We start from the raw sequence: 25,708 nt of genomic DNA on the forward strand, positions 1-25,708 counted from the left end.
GGTAATCGTTTAAACCCTTACGTACTATTTTCGAAGCTTTTTTAGGGTAGGAAAGGGGGAGGAGGAGCGTGAAGAGATGAACCTCACAGTAATAGCAATCCCTCTGTGAGAAACCCACCACAAAACCACCGCACTGGAGCTGGCACAGGAGCCCATGCCTGAAATGCGCTGAGAGCAGGGTAAGAGGCGGGCGCCCCCCCTGCACGGCTGGTACCTGTGGGAGAACCCCCTCCAACATCACCGTTCAACCCCCGGCTCGCGGGACACAAACGCTAGGCCAACGGCCGCCTCCCACACATGGCGCCTGCGCGCCAAGAGCCGCCTCCGCCTCGCTCCCAGCCAATGAGCAGCCACCGCTCTGTGGACCTCAGCGGGGGGGCGGGGCCTCTGCGCGGCCGGGACGGGGAAGTGGAAGGCGGGGGGGGAGGGGGGAGAGCGTGACGCGCGGGAAATGCTGTTCCGGGGGGGCGGGGCGGGCAACGTCACCCTCCTGCCCGGTCCGGGGCGGGGCCAGCAGGAGAGAGCTGCCCTCACGTGACTTTGGGGGTGGCGGGACGGAGTGCCGGCGCTCAGAGGGTGCGCGGAGGCAGCGGGAGCGGAGGGGAAGCGCCGACGAGAGGAGAGGAGAGGCGACGCGACGCGGCACCTCCTTTGGGCTTACCGCTGCCGCCATGGGCCGGACACCCGCGCTGCCTCTGGCCGCGCTGTGCCTGGCCTGCCTCTGCGGGCTGGCCGCGGGGGACCTGCGGAGCGGCAGGGTGCGCGCGCCCGCCGCAGGGAGCGCCGCGACCGTTGGTGAGTGCCCGGTGACCCCTCGCCACCCCCCACCACCCCAGCAAGAGTTGCTGACGGGGCAGCCCCTCCCCCTCCCGCGCCCCGCCCGTTGCCTGGCGCTGTGCGGGGAGCGGGGCGGGCTCCGCGCACCGAGCTCTGCCGGGCGGTAGCACGGCCCTCCGCGCCCGGCGGGTGTGAGGGGGACCGGAGAGCGAGCCGCCCCGCTCTCCCTCGTAGCTTGGCCGCGATCGCCCGCGGCGCCTGGACCGCAGCCGCGGAGCTTTCACCCGCTTCTCTTCAGCTCTGTTCTCGCGTTTCCCTCTCGCTGTGGAGGGTTTGGGTGCGCGCGGTGTGAAATCCATTAGCGCGGTTCGACACCACCCCAAATGTCCCTTTCGTAGGCAGCGAGCGGCTAGTAGCGGGTACATTTGTGTCCGGTCCAGTGTATGTGGCGTGTTCGTTTCTTGCTAACTTAGTGCAGGTCAGGTTGCGGGAGTTACTTATGTAAGCAGTGGTGTGCCGCTGCCGCCCGTTGTCCCCAGGTTAGCCGCGTTGCTCGCCCTGTGTGTTTGTGTGTGCTCTCTGGCTCTGCGAGCTGTTTGCTGAAGCGTTTGCGAGGCCAAGAACCGCAAAACGTGCCGCGTGCCCCAAAGCGCTCAGGGAGGAGGTTGTTCAGGAGGTACTCCTGTGTTCTCTGCCCGCGCTGCATAATGGCGCTAGGCGCAGCTACGCTTGAATCTGTCCAGTAACCTTTCCTTCAGCCCTTCTAGACTTCCTCTTCGCCCCAGCCACCGGCGACGTGATGTAAGCCGATATCGGGCGCCCTGTCGGAACCGTGAGCTGCTTGAGGACTGCCGAGAGTCGGAGGTTAACAACCTCTCCTGTGCAGCGGGAGAGGGCAGTGTTGATTCAGCAGGACAGACTTGTGTTTAGTGTTTCCAGGTTTCCTCCTCAAATGTAAGGGGAATATCCGAGTTTACCCTTGTGTAAGAGTCGGGTTTATCTTGCGAACTAACGTGGGCTTGCCTGCGCTTAAGAGCCGAGTTCGTGGTACTAGGGTAATTTCTTCAGGGAAGAGCAGACATCTGCTGATGGGGAGAGATGGAGAGCTTGCTGTTATCCCATATGAAGACCCTAAGAGAGTCTTTCACAGCAGGTTTATTAGCACTGGGAGAACATCTGACAGTCTGCCACTGATTCCGAAGTTAACAGCTCGTTCTTGAAACCTTTTGCTATGATAGAAAGGTCTCTCAGCCCCTTACTGTTGCAGATATGTTTCTCTAATCTGGCAAAGCTGTTTTGAAAGTAAACTAAACATCCTAATGCGCTTGGTATTAGCTGGCTGTGCTGACACTACTGTCTCCACAGACAGACTGTGCTAGATTTTCTTTGTACCAGTAAGGAACTTACAAAAAAGAACACTGTTTATTCATCAGAAGTGTAGTGCATGGTGTGATTGTTCTTCAGATGTATACCCAGAATAACAAATGACACTTCTGAAATCTGTTATCCTGGAACTGTCACAGCTCTTAAAGTGGTTTAAGTGCCTTCTTTCTGAAGGGAACAAGCAAGTCTGTTTCATACCTCACTGATGCGAACTGACAAAGGTCTTTTCACATATTCTTGCATTTATTAAAAGTGAAGAAATAGTGACAGGATTTCTAGCCTCGCATTACCATAAACAAGAGAAAGGCCAGGTGGATTCAGACTTAACTCACATTACAAGAATACTAAAGTTAGTTAATGTATGTGTAGTTGTTATCTTGAGATGTAAATTACCACACTGTTTGCCAACGATCTGTCAATAGCAGTGTTCACTGGGGAGCAGAACTGAGAAAGTGAAAGGTCACCCGAAGGTGCCTGGAGTAGGTGGATATGATGTGAAATGTGCTGGAGAGAGGAGTTGTGGGTTGTGTGTGGGTTTTCTGCATATTATAGCTGCATGAGTAAGTCTTAATTAAAACTACTGTGGTAAAATTGTAGATTGGGAGAAGATCTTATTTGATCGAGGTAGTGAATGTGTTGTGATTTTAAGGCAACAGTGTTTGGCTGAGATTGGTGTATAAAAACAGCTGGACTGATTATGTTGCTGGCTTCTGCTGTGAGCAAAATATGAATAATTGACTTTCTTTCTGCCCTTCTTTATATACATTTGTAGATGAAGTCCTCTAGGCTCTTGTCTTTATTTCCTGTACTGTAGGGCTATTTGTAGCTGGCTGTATTATTTTAGAAAATTACCTAAAGGAAAAATGTAATCTAAAGGAGCAAGGGTCTTGCCATCTGAGGTTTCAGTGAACTTCTGCAAAATTAATTTGGACTTTGGTAATTTCCACTAGAATAGTACATCCTCTATTATCTGAGTTTATTGTGGTTAGAGGTTATATCAGGCAAGATTGGTGTACATGTGGACTCTGGTTTCAGAGTATTGTAGTGTCTGAAGGGAAATGTGTTTTGTCAAATGTATCTTTAAATTTCAGCTTTTGGTTGTGAGTAGTTCGGTGAGAAGGATTGTGCCTTAACACAGATGAACATAGGGGAAGGTACAGATCTCAGAGTTGTTTCTGTGGGTGAAGATGCTCTTTGACAGTAGCAGTTTTGTCCTAATCAATGCATTTCTTGTCCTTTTTTCTTTTAGGTACCTGTGGAAACATCTCTAACTGCAGTTCGTGTATTGGTGATGGCACAAGTGTAACAGGCTGCAAGTGGATAAGTTGTGAAGGTAAGGAGGACTAAACGGTGTAGATCCTTACTATGCCATGCAGAACCTTAAACCAAGCTAGATGTACTATATTAATGTTCATTGCACAAATACACTGTTCTGTTTGATAATCTAATGGAGCATTAACTGCAAGGTTTATCTGTTGTTGAGCATGTCAAGGTGTTACATTGAGACAGCTGAGCATATTCAAAATAATCCCAGATTTCTAAGGCTTTTAATTTATATCTGTGCTCTTGATAAGCTGATGTTTTCCAGATGGCTGAGAATGTTTGTAGAACAAACTAGTCACTTGTGTTTGCTGTTAGGAGTCATGAGTCGGTTCTGATATGCAGGGACATCACTGTGCTTCAGTCCTTTTTGAGGGACTACTCCTGAATTGAAGTGCAGTAAGGGAGAGGAGTCTATTAAATAAGATAATCTGAAGAGTAGTGTTCCTAAAACTAAGAATTGTCAACCCACTAGTGGGAACATGACAGAGCCAAAGAAGCATTACTGGTCTCATTCAGAGCCTTGTTTTTCCTCATTGTGGTAGAGTTGGATATAACTACATTTAGGTGGCCTCTGGTACTCAGGCCTGGAGGAGATGAAGTTGCTGTTGACAAAGCCTTGTAGAGACTAGGTAAGTAGTGTTCAGGTAGATTATTTGTACCTCTTACGTGAGGTGGAAACAGTTTCTACAAAGACTGGATGGCTGTCTTCAACAATTTCAAGGTCAAGGATCTGTTTAAAAAGCCAGAACTTAGGTTTTGCTTGCATGTAGAATTTAAGACCGTAAGGTTGGGTTTTTTTTGTGGGTTTTTTTTTTTTTTTAATAATGTTACCAGAATGCAAAATATTCAAATTGGAAAATGTCACAAATAGTAGAAACACTTTCTAATTTTATAGGATATGAATAAAAAAATAACAAGCTATACAGTTACTGTAGAATCATGCAAAACCACATGTGAGTATTGCCTAAGTGTTGATTTGAGTGGTAAAGTAGCTGTAGTTTAAGAAAATACTCAAAGTTTTCTAATTAGTAATACAGTACTGAAGTCCTGCATATTGAAGTGGCTTTATGTTATCCTGGCTAGAAGATGGTGTTTAGTTCGTTGTATGAACAGTTTATTAGTATTTATGAACAATGTCTCAAACACTTTCAAGTTCTGCTGCTGTAAATATTCTTGGCTCTCTTCTGACAGGAAACATAGGCATATGTGTAAATGAAACAGAAGTAACTTTGAAGAATCAAAGCTGTACTGCTGAAGAACAGTGTTCTTGTAAGTATTTAGACACTCGGTTTTCACATTGTTTAATGTGAAGCAGTTGTGTTTACAACTCCTTCGTCTGTTGACCTTTGTTAATGTGCCTTCTACAATTTACATAAGCATGTACAAGTATGTAAATAAGCACTTTGCTGCCAGCTTAAACCTGTGATATATGAAACTAAAATACACAGTTTTGTTGTACGTTCAGTTTACTGCTTACTGCTGCTGTTTCAAGAAGCCTGACATACTCTACTAGGCAGATGTCTCTCTGGCTGCTGCCTTGGTTTCTCAAATTAAAATGGGTGGTGGTTTCTATTAGATGTAGCATATCCTAAGGAACTTCTCAGCATTCTCAAAACAGTCAGCTTTAATGGTCACAATAACTTTCACCTGCTAAGTCTGCTGCTTCATCTGAGATGCAGAAAATAGGAAAAGCTTATGAACCTTCCAGTTTTAATTGTTAACTAGCACAACATTTCATGGAGTCCTGAAGTATAGAGTCTGGGTTGTAGAACTGTGTAAGGTAAATCCTTGATGCTAGGAACATGTTCAGTTGAAAATTTACTTCAGTCTTTTCATCAGTTTGTGCTTGCTGTGCAAAGCCGATATGTGGAATATGAGTGATTTGGATCAAATCTTGACGTTCACTGTTGTGAAAGCCCACCAATTTTAGTTTTTCTGAAAGCTGACAAGAAATGGACTTGAAAATAGGATTTTCTGTGTTTCAGATCTGGAACAGCAAAATCCTTAATACTCTAGAGGAGTTCAACAGTGCTGCTAAAGAGATTGGCTTGCACCAACAGAGATGAAGCTTCCATGCTACTGTGGTGATGGTGGCAGTGGCAGCCAGTCAGATATGATTCCACTTGGACTTCCTGTGTTCTTTCTAAGATTGTAACAATCTCCTTTTAATCAGGAGTGTTAAAAGTACCATTTTTAAGTGCTTTGCAAAGAGAGCATGGTGTTACAGTGCCTTGTTCTATATCTGAGAGTAGAATTTCTACAATCTGTTCCTGTTAAACTTGTAGTGATGTTTATCAGGTTGTTGTGTTTTAGTTTCTGGGTATTCAAGGAAACCTAATTGTCACCATTAGTAGAGGATCTTTGTTGGTGTGACAGAAGCCAGTATATCTTATCAGCTCCTACAGTGTCATGGCTCAGCACTATATTTGAGGAGTGAGGATTGACATGGAAGAACATCAAAGTGGCACTAACCTGGCTTGATGTGAATGTGACCTGAGAGAATGTATATTCTGATGTATCCAGCCTATCTTTATAGAAACAGTCAGCTCTGGTTTCACACCATGCTGAATTGTTTCCAGGTGTAGATAACCACACTTAAGTGAGCCTGAGCTCACTTCTGGACATAAAGGCTTCTGAACATAATGGTATTTCAGGAGGAAGCTTGCTGATGTATTGGTGTATGATTAGGAAACAGTTTAGATAAGATGTCCATATGTGATTAACTCTGTTAATTCAGTCAGTCGCAGAAGGCTTCATGGTTACAAGATCAGTGGGGTATTTTTACAGCACATGCTGAGGTTGGGATCACATACAACCAGCAACAATTCCTGGAACAGAAAGTTTTTTCATAAGGATGTCTTTGTTTCCCCCCACCCCATATGACTTCAGCAGTCTAATCACTGATTTCTAGTTGAGCTTGATAGGTCAGATTCAGTTTTAGTTGCAGTGAGGTTGGGAAGCAATACTGAATACCTAGCATCCTGTTGTGTAAAGCATGCACAGTTCTACTGCTTGTACAGTAGGACTTTTCTCCCTTCTATTTGCTTTGAGGAATCTTGAATTAGCAATTGAACGCTAGCTTGATTGGGCTGCCTGTGACAAGGTTTTCCTTGTAGTTGCTCATGCAACTTTTGCCATTAGTGTGAATTGAACATTCAACTTCTTTGCAGTTTCAGAACAAAACTGCAATAAAACTTGGTGCTATCTGAATTCCTTAAAGCACAGCCTGTTGCTGTTCCTTTTGTGGCTTGTTGGTTTTGTTTTGAGATTATTTTTTTTTTTTGTTAAATAGTGTGATTATTCTCTTTAACTCTTCACTTTTTTCATGGCTCCTACAGTTGCTCTTTCCAGTAGTCCTGCGCCATCTTCCAATACTACTACCACAGCATCTTCCAATACTACTACTGCAGCATCTTCCAATACTACTACCACAACATCTTCCAATACTACTACCACAGCATCTTCCAATACGACCACAGCCAGTCCTGGTACAACAGCTCATACTACTATAGGTAATACAGTGCCTCTGAACGTAGAATGACAGTCAACCTCAGAACTGGTGAATGAAATAAAGGGCAAGGTTTTTTCCACAGATCACTGCAGTAACATGACCACCAAACATCTGATGTATGAAATGCATAAATGGTCCCAAGCTTTGGAAGAAGGGGATTTTATAAAACTATCAGAAAATGCTTCTTTACAATATAATTAAGCATTGGCTCAGTGATAATTGCTTAAATTTGATTAGTCATTTCCTCATTGTTGTTGCATGTGCTGCCAGGTTAAGAGTGAAGTTTTTTAAAAATACTGGGGTTTGGTTGGTTTTGGGCTTTTTGGGTGTGGGTTTTTTGTTTGTTTGGGTTTTTTTTGTTTGTTTTTTACAGCATCTGCTTAAGGGAGCTGGGAGGTAACGAGTTGGTACTTGATTAGGCTCAGAACAGCCGAATGTACAGCAGAGTGAGGTTTAGCTTTGAGTAAACCTACAAATGTTGGCACGTCTCCCACGCACATAGTGGAATACTGATTAAATTTTAGTAGTGCTGATCTGGTGGAGGGGGGGTGATGGTCAGAGACCCAGTGTTCTGGCTTGGTAGCTTATAGAAGACAGTCTGTCTACAGGTGAGTGTTTGCTTATTTCAGTGATGTTATTCAGTTAGTGTTTTTGAAGATGGCAGGGGGAGAAAGAGGAAGTTTTGCTATCCTTTAAGTGTTTATACCTTAAGGTATCACATTAAGTACTTTTAGTACAATAAACACTAACTAATTCTGAGGGCTGTTTGATGAAAGTCCCTTGACTTGATGCAGATTATCAGTTGTCTTGAAACAACTGTCTTGATTCTTGTTCAAATACCAGCCTTTGTACTGGTACTTGAAAAGTGGTTTGTCTGAATGAAGAATGAGTGTCTGATCTGTGAAAAACATTGAAATATTTGGATAACATTGTTATGCAAGTTTGAAAAAAACCCTTGCTAATTGCAAGTTTGAAGAAATTTGGCTAAATGCCATGCAGCTGAATATCTGAATTGTGTGGGGTACAGTCTGAGGTCAGAGCTTATTCTTGTTAAGCAAAACGAGACAAGTGATTTACATAAGAACTTTGCTCTTGAAGTTTATGGTATGCGTATATGTCTTCTCTCAAGCAGCTAATGTCACCAGTGTAACTGCACATCCTCCTGTACCTACAACTGCTATTACTTCAGCTACCACAACACCCAGTATTCCAGGTAACTGCTACTACTAGCCTAATTAAAGTGTTAAATACTTAGAAATTAGTGTTATTTTAGAAATGTCATCTTGAAAGACTTAAATGTTAACATTAAAGTAGTATTGATATATCTGCTGTCTTCACTTTGAACTTTATGGTATGTCTGTAATTTGAAGGAGGTGTACGTATGTGTGTAGCAAGGTAGAACTCTGAGAAACAGAGCTTATTGGTGAGATATTAAAAGTCAGATGTGTTGGTCAAATTAAATGAGCTGCCTGGTTTTAGTAGTGTGGCTGGAAGTCACTTGTTAACTCACTTATGTTTGGGAGGTGGCATTTTGTTTTTCACTTCAGCATAATAATGATGGAAATAAGCTGAATTTCTGCATCAGTCCTGAATACGCAGCTCCATGAAGAGCTTTCATGAAGTAAAGCTCTTTAAAACCAGCCATTAGCAGATGGCTGTTACTTCCAAATCCATGTATGTTGTGGCTTCACCTAATTTCTTTAAGCTAGATTATTGTCTAGTAGATGGGAGATAATAATTGAATTTAAACACAGAATTGGAGCAAGCAGCAGAGATTGGAAAATGTGTTTCAAATCTGAGTATATCAGTAACATGTTTCTGTGTAAAGGAGGAAAGCTTTTGCTTTTTGAAGGACAAAACGTCCAGCTGGGACTTGCTCAGTATTGAGGTCCAGAGCAGTGCAGCTATAAATAGCTCTAACCTTTTACAAACAGTATTTAATCAGAATTTCAGTATCACCGTTCTAAATGCAGCTGCTTACATGTCTTTTTTATTTATTTTTTGTTTGTTTCCTTATTGGTATTTGATACAGTGAGTAATCTTGATACCAGAAAGCCAGTACTAGAACCTGGAAGACTATTGTGAGCATTGTGCACTTACAAACTCTTAATGTCGTATTTAACAGGTACAAATGCTACTGTGACTCCTGCACCTTCTCCACGCAAATCTACTTTTGATGCTGCAAGTTTCATAGGTGGAATTGTCCTTGTTCTGGGTCTGCAGGCTGTTGTTTTCTTTTTGTACAAATTCTGCAAGTCAAAAGACCGTAACTACCACACACTTTAGGACCTGCCACTTTGTAATAGACTTGTAGCCCAACACCTGTAGTTCACTGAACCAAAATATTTTCTGTTGCTCATGGAAGACAGCAGTTCATAATATCCTTTAAATCTCTAAAAGAAGACTTTAAAAGAATATTTTTGCAACATTATACTTGGCAAGATGTGACATTAGTCTCTTCAACAGGAGTACTTGGAATATGCTGCATGGGTTCTAATGGCTGTCTTATTTTCCTTTAGTGGCTGCTGCTGTGGGACTTTTTTTTTTTGATATGCCAAATGTAGACATTCAGAGATTCTTATTCAGTGGCAACACTGTCTTGAGTAGATAATCTTGTGAAGGCTAATTTAATCAACATTTGATACAGTATCCCTTCAGCTTTGTCAAGATGTGAATTACTGGTGACTGACTTCAGGGAGTGAAATACCATTTATACTAGCGTATGGCTCTTAAAGCGTACTGCTAGAAAGATAAACTAAATTGTAGAAGTAGATGATGTCTTAACAGAATCACATAACTTTTTTCCTTTTTTTTATACACAAGAATAAAGGTTGCCTGTTAAAAACTGCATTCCAAACATATCCTACACCCTTTTCAGTTAATGTTGCAGGTGGAGAGGGCATGTAAGGATAATCCTTTTAAAGGGGAAATGAAGATTAGTGCCTTAAAAGAGTAAACAAAAGGCTGCAAAAATGTCCCACTTATTTCAAAGACAGATAAAGCTATTAAATACTAGCTTAAATTAGGATAATGGAATACATGGGACTTGAGCATTCCAGTTTAAAAAATTTTTACACTAAGTAGCTGTCCCCTATTGACCTTGTGAGGGTGGAGAAGCACGGTACAGTAACGTTCACCTACAGACAGAAACTTTGTTTACTTTTTGTTCTGGCTTACAAACCATAAAACTAGTGATAAAATTCAGTTCACTCCCTGTATAAAAAGGTAACAACTTAGATTTATACTTGAAATACTGGTGTTTTGAAAATCCTGGGAACTTTCTTATTCAAACAGTTCCTGGACTGATGGCGATTGATTTCAAGGTTTGGGTGGTTTGTTTCTTTTTACCCTCCGGTATGTCTGCCTGCTGGAGGAGCAGTTAAGCGTAATGCAGAGGATCTGCTAATTTGATCCTAGTCAGGATTGCTGTAGTCCTGGGATTGCCAGGGCTACACCTTTTTACTTTCCCCCTCCACCCTTCCTGGCATGGGGTTGGTGTCACCCTCCAGTGAGCTGGTTAAGGAAATCTATTTGGCCAAATAGTATGTATTTTTTTTTTTCCCTTGGCTGGATCAGCCAGTGTGATCTGAGTATCAAAGGTACGTCCTTTCCAGTGACTTGAGCATTTGTGAAAGTAAACCCACAGGAAGAATGGAAGTAAGGATGAAATTCAGGTGGTGGATGTAGCACATAATAGTAGTTTTTGATGATATACTTTGATCATCAATTTCAGGATAACCTGTAGTACTGTTGATAGCTCCGACTTGGCTGGAATTTGGCACCCAGTAGAAAATGACGCATTAATGCAGATAATAGTCATGGCAGTGGAGCTTAAATATGAAGCAAATTAAGTGCACTTCAGTTGGAAACTAAAGTGCACAGTGTTGCTTTCTTTTGTTCTTCTAGTTCAAATGGCGTTGTTTCTGTTGTGCTGCATAGAAAACTGAAATTGCTACAAAGTTACTCACCAGTACTGTATCTTTGAGTTTATTAGCTTTTGATTTTTCTAAACAAAACTAAGACAATCAGCTCAGGTTTATTAAAACAGCAGAGTGAGCAGCCAGTTTCCAGCAACAGTATGTGTGTGGGTTAGATGGTATATCCTTGGCCTTACTGTGAAATCACTTAATCTGTCCTTTCCTTATCTCAGAACTGTTCTACTACATTTATTTGTTTAAAAAGATATCCATGAGCTTGTATTCTCTGCTTTGCAGTGAGCAAAATAACCTGCTAAATTGTGATAGTTCTTCTTCGGCTCAGCGAAGCAAACTCTATGCCTAGTACATAATTTTTAGAGGCCTCAAAGGGCTATCTTCTGGGAAACTTGCAGAAAATTGCTACAGAACACTTCATGGCATGGAAGACATTATAAAATACTGCTAAAATGCTTAATCATGAGCTAGGCTGACCCTGATTTAGGTTGCTGATAAAGTCTGCTGGTTAAGCAAACTAAAAATAATTTTTAAAGTGCCTTAAAGTTCCTTAATCTTTTGCCTGAAATTTTGTTTAAAAGGGTAGAAGGGATACCTTGCCTTAGTTACTAATTTTTTCTTGGTGCCAGCAATTGCTACTTTCCAAGACTGTAGGAAACCCAGGATCTCTGACATGTACAGATGCCAATCTGAAAAACTCAAGCTTGTACGGTATTTATTCAGTCGTGTTCTGGAAGGCCTGCCCTATGCACCACTTGCTTGTTAGCCTTGCCAACAAAGTATGATCCCCAGTTTACAGAGTTCTGGATAGGATTGTTTCCCTTTTGGTTGTTTGGGGGGAGGGGGGGCTGGGTTATACATCTTCACCATGTGCTTGGCTGCCTCACTATGATTAGTAATTACTCCTTTGTGAAACATCAGTATGGGCTGATCCGTGCTGTGTACTAGCAAAAAAACCTGAGGTAACAACTTGCAGTTTTTCTTGGCCTTGTGTTTTGAAGTGGAAGGTAGCTCATAGATCTGTAGTTGTATTTGCCCCTACATGAATTTTAGGCACTGAACTGTAGTGACTCTTCAAGTTATCTGGCTTTTTCTTGAAGCCAACTTGTGGAAATATCAAGCTGTTATGAATGTTTTCTGCAAGTGTTGCTGTAAAAGTTTGTATTTTGTCTTCAGTGGAAGAAAACTGAAACAGTTATAATCACAAAACCAAATTGATAAATAAAAATCTGTTGAACGGAATTTTTCTTGTAAAGTTTAATTTGAGCGGTCCCAGAGGGAATTGTCTACTGACTTTTTGGAGATAAGAGCCATTTTCCATAGAAACTGAGGAACACTAGGGAAAGAGGAAGAATGAAAGGTTGAAGAATTGTTAGCTCTCCTAAGTACAGTATTAACTCTGCGTTTGTTACATGCAACAATACTGATTTAGATTTAGAATGGTCTCCAAAAGAATTCTGTAGTCCATATTTTCCATGTTTAACCTTGTTTTCCCCTGAAAGCCAAACAGCAAGGCATTTAAGTGTTCCAGTTGCGGCAACTTGTAAGGCTTAATTCTCCTCTTTCCAATAGCAGACCTTGTAATAATACTGGATGTCAGCTTGTAAGGTGGAAGAGGGACTGTTGTTCCAGGGAGGCTGTAAATAGCCCCTACATTTTAGCATCTTTTCACATTAAGATCTTTGACCTTAATGAAAAAGGTATTGCTCTGAGCCTTATTTCTTTCCTGATGGCATGAGAAAGAGGATATTTGCTCGGGAGTAACTATGCTTGAAGAGAACAGACCAAGCACAATTCTGTAGTTACAGACAGACTGTAATAACTGGCTCTGGGTGAGCTGACCTCAATAGCTTTACATCAAGGCTTTGACACTTTTGTGGGCAGTGAATGTGTCACTAAGTAGTATTGACATAACTTGGTCTCATACAGGAAGCTGCAAAAATCCCAGTAGTGTTTTGGGAAAAGCTGTATGGAAATAGAGGAAACCTGATGTGCTTAAAATTGCTGTGCCTTCCAGAAAAGCATCCATTTACTACATACAGTCAAGGATTTAGTTATATTTTTGTTACAGTGCAGCACTGGAAGCCTCTGCACAATTGTTTATCCCTATAGTACCAGTCTTGATGTTACTGCTGTTCTTTGAAGGCAGTCTTCTGTAGGTACAGCATTCATTCAGAAATCATCTTTGAATTTTGCTGCATTAAGTGGAGCACTATTTGAAGTATTTTATCAAGAAGCTGTAATTAGCTGGAGAGAGCCCTTTTTACTGCTGCCATGGTACAGAAGTGCTTCATACTGATGATATTGTTCTACTTCCAAATTGGCATCTGGTTCCTGGAATGTGCTAGAATAACATTTGATGGCTTCTCTAATGACAGCTGACCTTGGATAGTCATCAGTCACCTTGTCCTTCATTTAAAGCATACCTTAAAATGAATGTTATTTGATAACTGATTCCACAGCATTCTGAGCATATTGTGACCTGGTTTGATGTAGCAGCAAGCATAAATGAAATAAAGCTTGTTTCAGTAATGAAGGATGTTAATCTTATTCTAGAAATCCCTAGTCTCTAAATACTACAGCATTTCTAACTGAAGTTCTTTATTCAGTGTTTAACCAGTGCAATGCTGTTAAAGGTTGCCTGAATTTAATCTAAGTTCTTAAGTTATTTATAAAACAAGTACTGACGTATTTGATTATTCAGTGCTCACAGGTATGTGGATGATGCTAAAAGGCACAGAGCTGGTATTTTAACACATCAAAAGCTGCAATACATTTGGACACATCTCTGACAGACACCTTTGAGTCCTTTAATGGCTGGGCTATAAAAGGAGGATTTTTTTTCCATGCAAGAGAGAGGCGCACATGGTTAGGTTTTGTTTTTTTTATTTTATTTATTTTTTATTTTCCTCCTACTTAGTGTAGTACTGAGCACAGAGTTGCCCTTCCCTTTTCTAGAGGGAGGGGAGAGAAGATGCTGGGGAAGGTGCAGATTGGTACTTTTGATGAGTCATCTTCAAACAGGCATCAAAGATTCAGTGTACAGGCAGCAACCTCTGGGGGTGAGGGCACTGCATCGGGCAGGGTGTGGTGGTTGGGGGATGCAATTGGAAAGCAGTTTTAAAAAACAAACCAAAACCCACCAGACCCCATGCTTTTCCTCTAAGCACTTAGCTGTGCTTTGCACCACCATGTTGTAAGGTTACCACAATAAAAGGAAGCCTTTTAGTTCCAACTGCTGCCCTTCCTGTAGTGTGGTACGTTGTCTGCAGGAAGCCATGCAGTGCTGCTCTTACTCAGAAGAGGATCTGCATCACCCAGTGCTTAAAATGGATTGTCAAGTAACCTGATAGGAGTTGGTATTGAACACTTCATCCAAATATGTTGAAGTACATATGACGCAGCACTGGAATATTCCTGCCTCTCTTAATTGTATATAAAATGTTTTTCTTCAAGCTTGCCAGTTCAGTGGCATTTTCTAAAATGCTCTGGACTGATTAAAAATACATGTGGGTTTACTTCCAGACCAGCCTTTTTTTCTACGAAGACAGCAGGAAAAGACTTTTCATTTAGGTGTGGTGATAGCCTATCTGCCATTCTTTCCTTCCATCTGCTAGGCGCCTGAAAGCATAGGTAACATTAAGAATAGTTACCAACCATGGCATGGTACTCAGAAAGAAGAGTCTTTTCCAGATCTTCCCTAACTGAATAGCTCCTCCTGCCTGATTTTCTTAGTTGATTTTTTGAACACTTGGGAGTCATACCTGCTTTTCACCTTGCTCTTAAATCTCAAGAAAGGTTTGCTGTATTGTCCAGATGAAACCTGCCTGGATATATGTACAAATCACAGCTTGCAAACCAGTGAAGAATTTGCTCATTTTGCAACCATACCAGCTTATTACCAATGCCATTGCTGTCTGCAGTCTTTGAATGTTTGTTTTTCCTCTTCTGTTGCTGCTGGTAATCCCCATGTTGAGTGGATGCTGCAAGCTTGTTGCCCTGGACTTGAGTGACAGAGCATACTGTGTTATCAACAACACAGAGTTAAAGCAGAACTCAAGTAAATGCAGAAGCTCTTGTTTATGACCTCTAAGAAGAATGTTAAGGTAGAAGAAAACCCAAACTACCCCAATGAAAAACCAAACACACAGAGAACACTGCATAGTACTGATAGAATAATAAATTGCTTAGTCTGGGAAAAGCAGCTCATGGATGACCTTGACACAAATTAGAACAAAGCCTATTTGCAACTATCTGCAATTTTTACAGCTCATACCATTTCCTTTTCATTCATAGTGATAAGTGTATCAGCATTTATTCTTCCAGCAGGAGACATCTCAGGGAAGCAGAAACTTCTTGCTCCACCAAGTCTACTTCATTATATGCGATTATTTTCCCCCCAACTCTGTCTTTCCAGGTCCTGTTGAAAGCCAAGATTAAAAGGTGTGTGTGGATGGGCGTTAACCATCTGTTCCCAGTGACACTAAATTCCCTAGTGAATTCCAGTCTTTATCTCTGTAGATTTCTGAAAAGCAGAGATGCAGCCACTTAATGCTAAACCTTCAGCCACTAAAGCAATCCTGATTGTATCAAATGCTATGCTTCCTATTGGCTGTAATGTGATTCAACCCCGATTTGTAGCTATGTACAATGTGGTGTTGCTATACCACTTCTTAAACCTACGTTAACCTTTCCCACCAACTTTGGGCAAGGAGGTGAGGGTGGTTTTGCTGTGTAGCTGTAATCTTGGACTTGTTAATTGAGACAGTGTTCCTCTTCCTTCCCAGGTATGATAAAAGACGTTTCAGACCACATTGCTTTGCTGTTTCTGGCATTATTTCAGGGTGGATGTCCAAGGGACTCAGGCCTTCTGCTAAAGCAGCAAGGAGAGCAGCTGGCAGCTGCCTGGAGCGCAGAACTACCCAGTCTGGTCACGATCTGTTCAGCATCCATGAATCCTGAAGCAGGGGCTTAAGAGGGTGGCTATGCAAGTGTCACATGAAATCCAGAAGAAGTGCAGCAACTGAGCCAGGCCATGGCCTAGCGCGTTATTAGAGAGGGAAGAAGAGAAAGATGTGAGAATAGAGAAGAAGGAATAGAGAAAAAGATAGAAGACATGGCTCAAACTTCTAATCTACAGCAGTTACAAACTGTCTGAAGTCAGTCTGTGGACAATTCCTGGAGTTGACGTGACCTGTTTCAAAATGACCTTCTCCTTTACAGTCAAACCAGGGCTATTGCAAGTAACAGTTGCCACCCTGACACAGATAGGTCTGAAGTCAGGTACAGTGCAACTCAGATGAATAGATAAGACAAATCTTTACATGATACAAGTCTGGACTGCTGTATGAGAAGTGCTAGTGTTAATGCATCAAAACTTACACCTATTTAATATTGACTTATTACCAGGAAAATCACTTCTTGTACTGCTTGTACTATAGACCAACAGCTCTGCAGTCTTCCTTTCACCTTTCTGAAGGAAAAACAAAAATAAAATACCACCAAACCTTCACAGCATCCATCTATTGTTACAAACACGGGAATAAAAAGAATCACAATACAGAGTTCTAACACTTTTCAGACCAGCTGTTTATATAGTTCAATGGAGTTTCTGTGTTAAGCATAGAGAAATCCAAGCTCCTCAGCCATTTTTTCCAGCTCTGCACCGTGCTTTACAATGGTAGCTCATTGCAGGGGGGAAAAAGAATGATCTCCTTTCTGTCACAGCTGCTTTCCTTGTGCATAGTAGCATCAATGTCACTTAAAAGTTTTGCACCAACTTTTCCCCTGAACTTTATTGGCTTAAAGAAAGAGAAGCCAAGTATATTTGTGCATTAATTAAAGATACTTCCCTGTTCTTTATTTCCCCGTGTTTGATTCATGTCTTGTCTTCAGCAGTGTGCTAATGAGCATTTCCCAGTTTCCTGTGGCAGGAATAACTAACATTTTCCTGCAGAAGGAAACTATAATTAAATTTGTAATGCTTTATATTCTTCATGGCACCTTGAAAGACCATTGGAGTTTTCATGTTTATTCCATTTACTAGGAATTTATATATCACCCATCAATTTTTCTTGCATGTGTTTGTCAGACTGACAGTAGGATTTGGTAACACAGAGAGAGAAGCAGCAGCTTAAGGCAGGTAGGAATAGAAATCCCTAATCAAGCTTTTTTAAGCTACATGAATTATGTAAGCATCGTGTTAAAAAGTTACCTAACAAACATCTGAGATGAAAGATTTTTGCTAAATGTTTAAGTTCTGGGTTAATTCAATTAAGGGCTAGAAAGCTCTCACTGCTGCTAGGAGATCCTCTAAAAAAAATACCTGCAGTCATAGGCATGCACCTAGGCAAATTACAAGGGCACAGTCTTGCTTGGTTTCCCCACATAATCTGTAATTAAGGTGTTCCAAAACCATTAATAATACCTGATGTCCTGCAACTTGGGATCCTTTGTTTCCTTTAATTGCCTCCTCCCCTGAATGCAGCTCCCTTCATATTTCCCCATTACATCCCTACAGTGCAAAAGACAACACAAGTTATGGTTTGAAGTTACTAACTTGGAAGTCAGTGTTTCCTGTGCTGCTTGAGCAGCTGTGGTGCAAGAAGCCATACGGCTTTTGAGTTGACTTAAAACAGCTTGAGGAAAAGTCAGACTTTCTCCTCTACCTAAATGCTTTCATTACAGAGGACATTTTCTCTTTCCTACTTGGCTTAAGTTTCCTATTGCATCAAAGCTTAAGGAGGGATTCGGAGACATGGACACATTGCTCATTAAGACTTATTTCCCCAAGAAAGTGAGTTACAGCACACCACCTGTCTTTACCTGCAGTTACATTCCCCTGGGAAACTGCAGCTTCCAGGTTATAATAAACTTGACACTGCAGCTCATCAGCCTGCTGGAAGTCCTCCCGTTTTAAACTGCACTCTTGGGTTAACCAGCTTCTTACGTAAAACATGGTAAAATGATTAATGACAGCAACAAAAATTCATCATCTGAGAGCTCTGCCTCAAAGCAGGAGCCTAGATTTAAAGGAAAAAGATGTTATTGCCCTATGTGCTCTTGTGAATGAGAGGCCATCAGTTCTTGCTGCTTGAAATAATCTGTAATCACAGCTTTGCTAAACATATCCATAATCCCTCTGAATACAAAATACAGCACAAACAGTGCAAATTCTCATTATTGTTTAATAGGAATCTGCATTTCAGGCATTACTGGAGGAAGACAGAAACAATACAGGGGCCTTTACTCACAATTCTCTGCATGTAACTAATTAGACAAGACCCTACCTCCATTTTCAGGGCAGAGGTATGTGGGAACACCAGCAGCTCTTCCCACATCTCTCCCACAGACTGTGTAATTTCCTAAGTTTAAATACAAAGTTAGTTAGCGTTAATGACCATGTAGGTGCTAGCTGCAGCTGGGACTGCTGTGTGGCAATAAAGGCCTGTACACTGCAGCTGCCATTTTCATTCTGCTCTCCTCAAAGGCTGATCCAGCTGTTGACATCTCTGATCTCTCGAAGGGTTATTTTGTAAACACAGCAGAACAGTTCAGAGCCCCATCAAAGACAGAAAATCAGTGGTCTACTGTCTGCGCCCGCTGCTCTGGCTGCGTGAAAGTCTCTCTCATGGTTTTGTTTAGAAAACATGCCCACACCCTGAGAAATTACTCCCAGCACAGTGGCATTTGTCATCCTGAGTCTGGAAAACTATCAGCCCATGCTTTCACCTTGATGCTTTAGAAGATTGAAGACAGAATATACTTTGCTTGGTGCACAGGAGAGGCATTCAGATGCATTTACAAACCTTTGTCTAGAGAAAATTCTAGAGACTTAAGTGGCAGCAAGGTTGTCAGTAGATGGATTCATCTACTTGAAGTCTAATCAAGTGGTTGCCAAAAATATTTTGTTCTGCAGGCTACACTACAAAAGCCCTGCACTTTTCACAGCCAAAAAAAGCCCACTGTGTCAGGTGTGCTAAACACAGAAGTTGTATTTAGTTGGCCAAATCAGTTTCTGAATTGATCCCTTTTACAGTGAGATAAATTGTAAAAGTGGACCTGGTTACTCAGTTACACTAGATCAATGATTAGCAAACAGATTCAAACTCAGTAAGTACATCACTTCGGTACAATGGCATCGATTTAGTGAAAACTAAACTCCTTTTTGTTGAAGATGGCATGTTTCAGAAGACTTTTCAGCTTCCTTGTTCAGGCATTTCACTTTCTACTCTTTTTCTTCCACTTCTTCCAGCCTCTTCTCTGTTTTCAGCTTTCATTGCACTCAGTACTTGTCTCTTTTTGGCTTCTGGTGTCTTCCTCTGTACTACTTCCAATAGCATTTGTTTCTACAACATACAATCATGAAAGCTTCAGACTTACATACCCCCAATTCCCACACAGACCTTTTAAAGCTTGATGACCAGTCCTTGGATGTCATGCCCATCTGAGCTGAATGAGGAGAGACCCCGTCGCACATGACTTGGTACTATGAAATGTTGGCAAACAAATCTGAATTATCCTGTGATCTTATGAAAGGACCACAGTCAGCCCCAAACCCAAAATAAAATCTGGGGTTTAGGACTGGGGAGAGCAAAGGAATGGCAATGGGGAGTGGGAGCATAATGCTCTACTTACAGCATTGCTCGTTAGAGAGAGAAGCCTCAAAACAACATTCATGTGTAGAACTCATTCAATTATAAACAAACACAAAGGCAGTTGCTTCCAATTTCCTCAGTCTGCTGCAATTTGCTTTCTGCAGCCAGCCTCTGGTCTGCCTGTGGAACTTGTTTTTAAAACAACATACAAACAAGGAAAGAGATGGGGGGAAACGAGCCCAGCTTTTTCAAACATAGCTGTTTATACAAGGTGTATAGCAACAGCCAGTAAGTATGGCTACGTTTTGGAATCTGCATCATAATTGAATGCAATGGTATTGCTGGCCACCCATAATAGACCAAACCCTCCTGTAGAGCTAAGGGTTCTGGAACAGAGTCTGCTATTTGTAAACACCATCATCACAATCTGTAGCTAGGAAAGAAATCAGGAAGAATAGAAAGAACCAGAAGCTGATGTCAGAAACCAAAGAAAAAAACAGCCACAAATGCAGCTGCTAGAAAGATGGTAGATCCAGTGAGCCTTTTGGAATTACACTGACAGCTTGTCAGAGAAGGAAACCGATTTATCAGCCAAAGGCAACTCCACTCTGGTGAAAAATATGAACACACAGAGCTAAAAGCAGTCACAGCCCAAACATTTTTCCTTGGGGAACTCACTAAGCCTTACTAAGGTTGGAGTTTCAGAGACCAGTAGGCTCAGAATGGAGCAGTCAGACCATCAGATGTCACTTTTTAATATCATATTTACATTCATTACCCTTCTACTGGAATGAGAAAGTTGTTTTGGCTAAACCGTGTTTCCCAGAACAGCATCAGGTCTTGACTTGAAGATACTCAGTTGGGCATGTTGTCATTTCCATGGTTAATCACATTTTGAAAATATTGTTTCTAATTTCCCATTTTCAGTTTGTCTGCCTCAACTTCTAGGTACCACCTCTTGTTATACCTTTCCATAAGAATCCTTTAATATCTGCTATTCTCTCCCAACAAAATATATCTGTAGATTGTAATCAAGATACTCTTCTTTCAGATAGGCTAAACAGACTGAGCCTTTTAAGAGCTCTTGGCTAGAAGAGCAGCCCTCAAACAGTTTTAATAACTCTTCTCTGCACTCTCTCAATTTTTTCTTCATCTTTTTTAAGTAGTACCCTCTGGAACCAGCAGCACTATTTGTGTGCTGCACATAGAGCTGCAAACTCATTTTTGGTATATTTGTGCTAATCTTTATAAACAAAAAGATTGCAGCATCCGTCCTTTCCAGTACCACTCTACATGGCCAGTCTGTTACAGTCCTCATCCTATCCAGGGGTGCGGTCACCCTGTCCTGCACAGGTCCTGCTTGCTTCTCGTTCTTCATCTACTCAGGCACTGAGACACTTCTCAGAGAGATAACAGCGATCTGCATGTTTCTGTACTCCTGCTCTGCCCACACCGTTATTCACCTTTTCAAATTCACTAGCATTCCTCCCAAAATATGTCACCGGTAAATTTTATAATCTATAATTTTATATTTATTTCCAAGCCACTGACAAAAATGTTGAATACTGATAGTTCTGCTACCAACCCCTGCAGAAATCCATCAGAAACTATCTTCATTTCATGAAAATAACACATTCTTATATGCCAAAAAATCTAGCTCTCAATCCATTTAGCATTTTTGTTGGCACTGTGTAATACTAAAATTTAAAATACAAAAGTTATGTGCTGCTAACCCAAGCATTACATGGCCTTCCCAAATACATATTACATCTCTAGCATTATGTTTATCTAGCTAACTTATAATCTTACCAACAGAATGAAATGAGATTGGTTTGACAAGACTTATTTTCCATACAATAATGTTTCTTGGTGGTAAGTATACTGCAAGTCAAGGGTATGCTTTTCAGTGTGTAGAAGCGAAAGGCAGCTTGCCATGGCGGTGATGTGTCCATGAAGGTGCTCAGAAAAAAACCCAGATACGTAACACATTTGTTCTGCATTTAATGACAACATCCCTGAACGTTTCCTTGAAATTAAATGATTGGGTGGAAGAGAAATAACTCAAGATCTGCAATTTAATTTTTTTTTATATCTGTCTGTGGAATAAAATATTCATAGTGTCTTTGCCTCTACTAAAATATGAATCCAATGATGTTGAGAGCACACATAAATACAGTGCCTGTAGTTGTCGTTTTGGTACATGACTCAAACTTCATCCAAGTTGCTATAGTTTTTTCCGTTGTTCTCTCTACCTGCAATGGTAAAAACGTGCAGATAAATGTGTTTTTTCAATGCCATAAAATACATATCCAGATTGAGTAACTGTATTATGCAATGGGTTTTGAATCCATTTCTCTCCTAGAATAATAGTAGGCAAAATCCTCATTAAAGCAAGTGAGATGGGGAGGAGAATTCAGCTTATTGCGCTGATGAATCAGGACCTGCTGAATTCAAATACCTGTTCATGCAGCTGTTTCTTCAGCTTGTCATTGCCTGCTAGAGATTTTGCAAGAGCTTTTCTTACCAACATGAGCTGCCCCTGAAATGAAGCCACCTCTTGTTCTGCCATCATCTTAGCAATCAGGCACTCTTTTTTGTTTTGAAGGGCTTCCTGTATACAGAAAGTATGTAACAGAAACAGTTATGAGAGCAGTGATTTTCCCTGTTTTATATAGCAGTGGGTTTCTTGAGAGGTAAAGCTCTCAGAGATTTTTAGTAAAGTGGGATTGAATTGTTCTTATTTTTTAATAAAGGCTGGATCTTGCTTTAAGGCAAAATGAGAAACAGGATGGACAAGAGGTGTCCTCTGAAGGGGAAAACATAAGATAATCTTTCGTGTGGGTACAACTGCACAATTTTAATTATATTCACATGCCAACAATTCAAGTTCTTGTTTGCAAATATGCACAGAGCAATGCAAAATTTGATCTTTCTTAGGCATTAGAAAGACCTGTCCATCTACTAATCTGTTCATTCTTTCATTAAAGTAAAAATGTGTGTCATTAAGCTGCTTTTCCTTCTGGGCAGGATCTTTTTGCTTGTTTTAAATTACAAACATAAATGTGCATGTATATACAAGTTACAGTGTCAGGCAAAGATCTAACAGCCCTCTCTCCTTTCCCATCCATTTAAACTGGAAAAAGCAAAGTTGAAGGATCCTCTGCACTTGGACCAGAGGGCAGAGAAATACAAGCTCTTACATCTTCAGGATCACTCCAAAGTCAGAAACAAGAAAGCTCTGTCTGGGCAAGATGAGCTAGTTTTCAATTTTAAAACAGACAAATTTTCCCATTTATTTTTCTCAGTTTCAGACTTTTCTTTCAAATCCTGTGATGATAGCTCTTATTTCTTATTTAAATCCAAACATTTTCACTAATTCAAGTCATCTTTGACTGATCTGTTTAATAAGATAGCCTAATGATTTAGCATCCCCTGGATAAAACTGAACTAAGTGTATGCACATCCCATTTTAGTTTGGCATGACATTGACAAGCACACAAACCCCATTTTGTTTTCATGCCTTTCAAGTTAACAAATATGATCCATTCTGCCTTTCCTTTGCTTGATGTGTGCAGCTAATTAACCTATATAACAATCAATAACCTCTGTTCCATTCTAATCAGCCTCATTTAAAACAGTGAGGCACTTTTCTTTCCATCCATCTTCGCTTTTGTTTAATTTAGCAATTTTTGTGCTTCATCTTCTATTTCTGTAATTAGATTTTACAAACCTCGCCCTGTGCTCTGCTTTGTTTAAGTAGATACCAATTAATAAAAATGAAAAAAACCCAAACCCTCAGCCAGCTCCCAAGCCAACAATCCAGTTCATTTTCACTTCATGTCTGCCTGGTTTGGTCAGTTTTGAAAGAGCTGATTTCAATGCAGTGTCATAATTAGTCTTCTGAGTTGACATCAGACATACTAATACTTCCTAAACTCTTACTTCAAGCAGGCATGAGGGATTTGTTTCATACTATTCAGATTTGAAGACCACCATTATATCCATAATATAGAGGGGAAGAAGTTTAGAATTTCTACCCCAAATCTGCAGGTTCCATGAGCTCCTATAGGCTCACTGAGTAATAGTGAGCCTGCCTACTCTGACCATTAGTTTTCAGAAAATTAGACACCAATAACAGGTGAAATGGTAGGGAAATATCATCTTCTCAGCATCTCTGAGCTTTGCAGAGAGCTGTGCCTTCTGGGTGGTTTGCTTCCAACAATTCAGAGCCTTCAGTTTACACACCAGCTTGCTTAGCTTAACATTTTCGTTCTGCAAGAGCTGCAGCAGCTCCTGCTAATGTTGATAAGAATAAACTCACCAAGATTACTTTCAATAGAAAGAAATGTATGGCTTGGAAGTAAATACAATTGTAAAAGCATGTATTTGTATTTAATGTTCATTTTCAAATACTTATACTTCGCAGTTTGAAACAGCGAAGCCTTTGGCAATGAATTTCTATTACTGTGTCTCCAGGGAAACAGGAAATGTGAACATTGCCCAGAAACTGGGAAAAAAAAATGGAAGGAATTTAATCCAAAATCGCAAACAGGAAAACACCTCCAAAATGAAGCACTGTTAATGGTGATATTATGCCAAATGGGGATTCTGGTTCATACCATATCCAGTAACCTGGTTCACCCTAGTTGCAATGGCTTTAATAAAAACAAAATTAGTGGATTCATGGCAGGTATAGTCATCAGGTTTTCTTGTTTGCTAAAAAGTAGTAGACTTCCTCCTAAAAACTCTTACAGAAGTTAGAGGACTGCTGGAGTTACTGGCCCTTCTGCACGGAAGACCTACTATTCAATGCCAAATGACACAGAAGTTCTACTCTTCAGTGTCACTTTCTTGCCCTTTGTGTCTCATATTAGTTCCATCTGCAGCCAGGCTTTGGCCTTCCTGATTTCACCACTCTGATGTTATACCTTTGTTGCCTATCTTTGTTTCCACTACTTGCAATCCTTCTTTTTGTATTTTAGTCCTTTAAGAAGCTCCTTGCTAAGGCAAGCAAGGCCAAGGTTCTGCTATCCTCCCTGGTCTTGAATAAGAGGTTGGTTTTGAAGTCTCTGTCTTCTTTAAAAATCAACCAGCTTTCCTCGGCACTTTTCCCCTCTTGGCATTTTCCCAGGCACTCGACCTAGCAATTCCCTAATTAAGTCACAGTCAGCTTTCCTGAAATCCCAAGTCCTAGCTCTGCAGCATAATTTTGCAACCTTTCTCCTGATCCTGAAATCATTCCATCGTCACTGCTGCTTCAGATGACACCACCCAGTTTTTCCAAGCTTGTGAGCAGCAGATTAGGGATTTACTAGCATTTGCTTTTAGGATGTTATCACTAATGCTGTCTAGGAACTGACAAGGCTTTCACAATGCTGTGTTCCCCTTCCAGTAGATTTCCAGATGGATAAAACCTCCAAATTCCAAGGCCTGGATTCAGAAGCACTTTTAGCCCTCTATAGACAGGCCCATCCAATTTATTCTCCTGACCAGCCTGCCTGTAACAGACTGCTTACCACAGTCATTAATCATCACTAACATTCCTCCCTCCTCTGACCTTGACTGAGGCTTTCAGTAATACATCTCCACATTCACTCATGAGCTCTGTGCAGGGAATGAACCCTACAGAGTGCAACTCTCACTCCTCTTCTTCCCTGCTGATGCTTCTTAAACACCCTGTAACTACCCATGACCACGGTATGCACCAGCCCGCCAAGTTCCCATGACTCAGCTCAAACCACAGCCCTTTGACTGCACTCTCCTTGTTTGCTGCCTCTGCACACACATCCCCATTTCCAAGAGGGCATGTGGGACTCCCCCTGCAGCCTTCTCACACATGGACCTCTTCCATTTCCGTTGGTTTCTCATGTACATCTGGGTGTCCCTATCCCCCAGCTTCACTGGGGGTTGAATGCCCTTTTCCCTGTTGGCCTTACAGTTATATCCTGCTTCGCACACTTTTCTGCTTGAGAGATCCGCAGGCATATTTCCTTCAGACAGAAGTATTTAACTATTATCCATTTGATCTTATTTGTATTCACTGACTGACTACCGTAATTTCAGTACAAATTGAACTCTGCTGAGGAGGAATATTTTTCACTATAAAAGGGATTGATTTGGAAATTGTAGCCTGGAAAGTAATTTCCAGGCTTTAGTTCATAACTCCCAGAACATCAGTTTTGGGA

General features: G+C 41.2%; 1 protein-coding gene and 1 long non-coding RNA gene across 3 annotated transcripts; both read left to right on the plus strand.

Moving 5' to 3' along the window:
* The first annotated feature begins 637 nt into the window (after positions 1-637).
* CD164 (CD164 molecule) lies at positions 638-12,168 on the plus strand. Of its 2 annotated transcripts, none has more exons than XM_061460138.1 (6): positions 638-795; positions 3,410-3,493; positions 4,675-4,752; positions 6,822-6,995; positions 8,124-8,207; positions 9,120-12,168. In XM_061460138.1, exons 1-6 carry the CDS (start codon positions 672-674, stop codon positions 9,278-9,280), a joined length of 705 nt encoding a protein of 234 aa, XP_061316122.1. In that variant the 5' UTR covers positions 638-671; the 3' UTR covers positions 9,281-12,168. The 2 variants fall into 2 exon arrangements, with proteins under 2 accessions (XP_061316122.1, XP_061316124.1); XM_061460140.1 differs by having other exon boundaries at positions 8,127-8,207.
* Positions 12,169-13,861: 1,693 nt separating this feature from the next.
* Positions 13,862-15,740, plus strand: LOC133272714 (uncharacterized). The gene is made up of 2 exons (XR_009744522.1): positions 13,862-15,032; positions 15,256-15,740. It is a non-coding gene; the product is annotated as an uncharacterized LOC133272714 (long non-coding RNA).
* Positions 15,741-25,708: the final 9,968 nt, after the last annotated feature.

Source organism: Pezoporus flaviventris, unplaced genomic scaffold (genome assembly GCF_033815535.1).
Source record: "Pezoporus flaviventris isolate CSIRO_AGI_PZ_B2104156 unplaced genomic scaffold, CSIRO_AGI_Pfla_v1 ptg000031l, whole genome shotgun sequence".
In the NCBI taxonomy this organism is placed as follows: domain Eukaryota; kingdom Metazoa; phylum Chordata; class Aves; order Psittaciformes; family Psittacidae; genus Pezoporus; species Pezoporus flaviventris.

Bases quoted from the DNA above. Each gene is read 5' to 3' on its own strand.
- CD164 (XM_061460138.1), top strand. From the start codon at position 672: ATGGGCCGGACACCCGCGCTGCCTCTGGCCGCGCTGTGCCTGGCCTGC. The intron at 3,494-4,674 runs GTAAGGAGGACT...CTCTTCTGACAG, and splicing joins CAAGTGGATAAGTTGTGAAG to GAAACATAGGCATATGTGTA. The intron at 4,753-6,821 runs GTAAGTATTTAG...TGGCTCCTACAG, and splicing joins TGCTGAAGAACAGTGTTCTT to TTGCTCTTTCCAGTAGTCCT.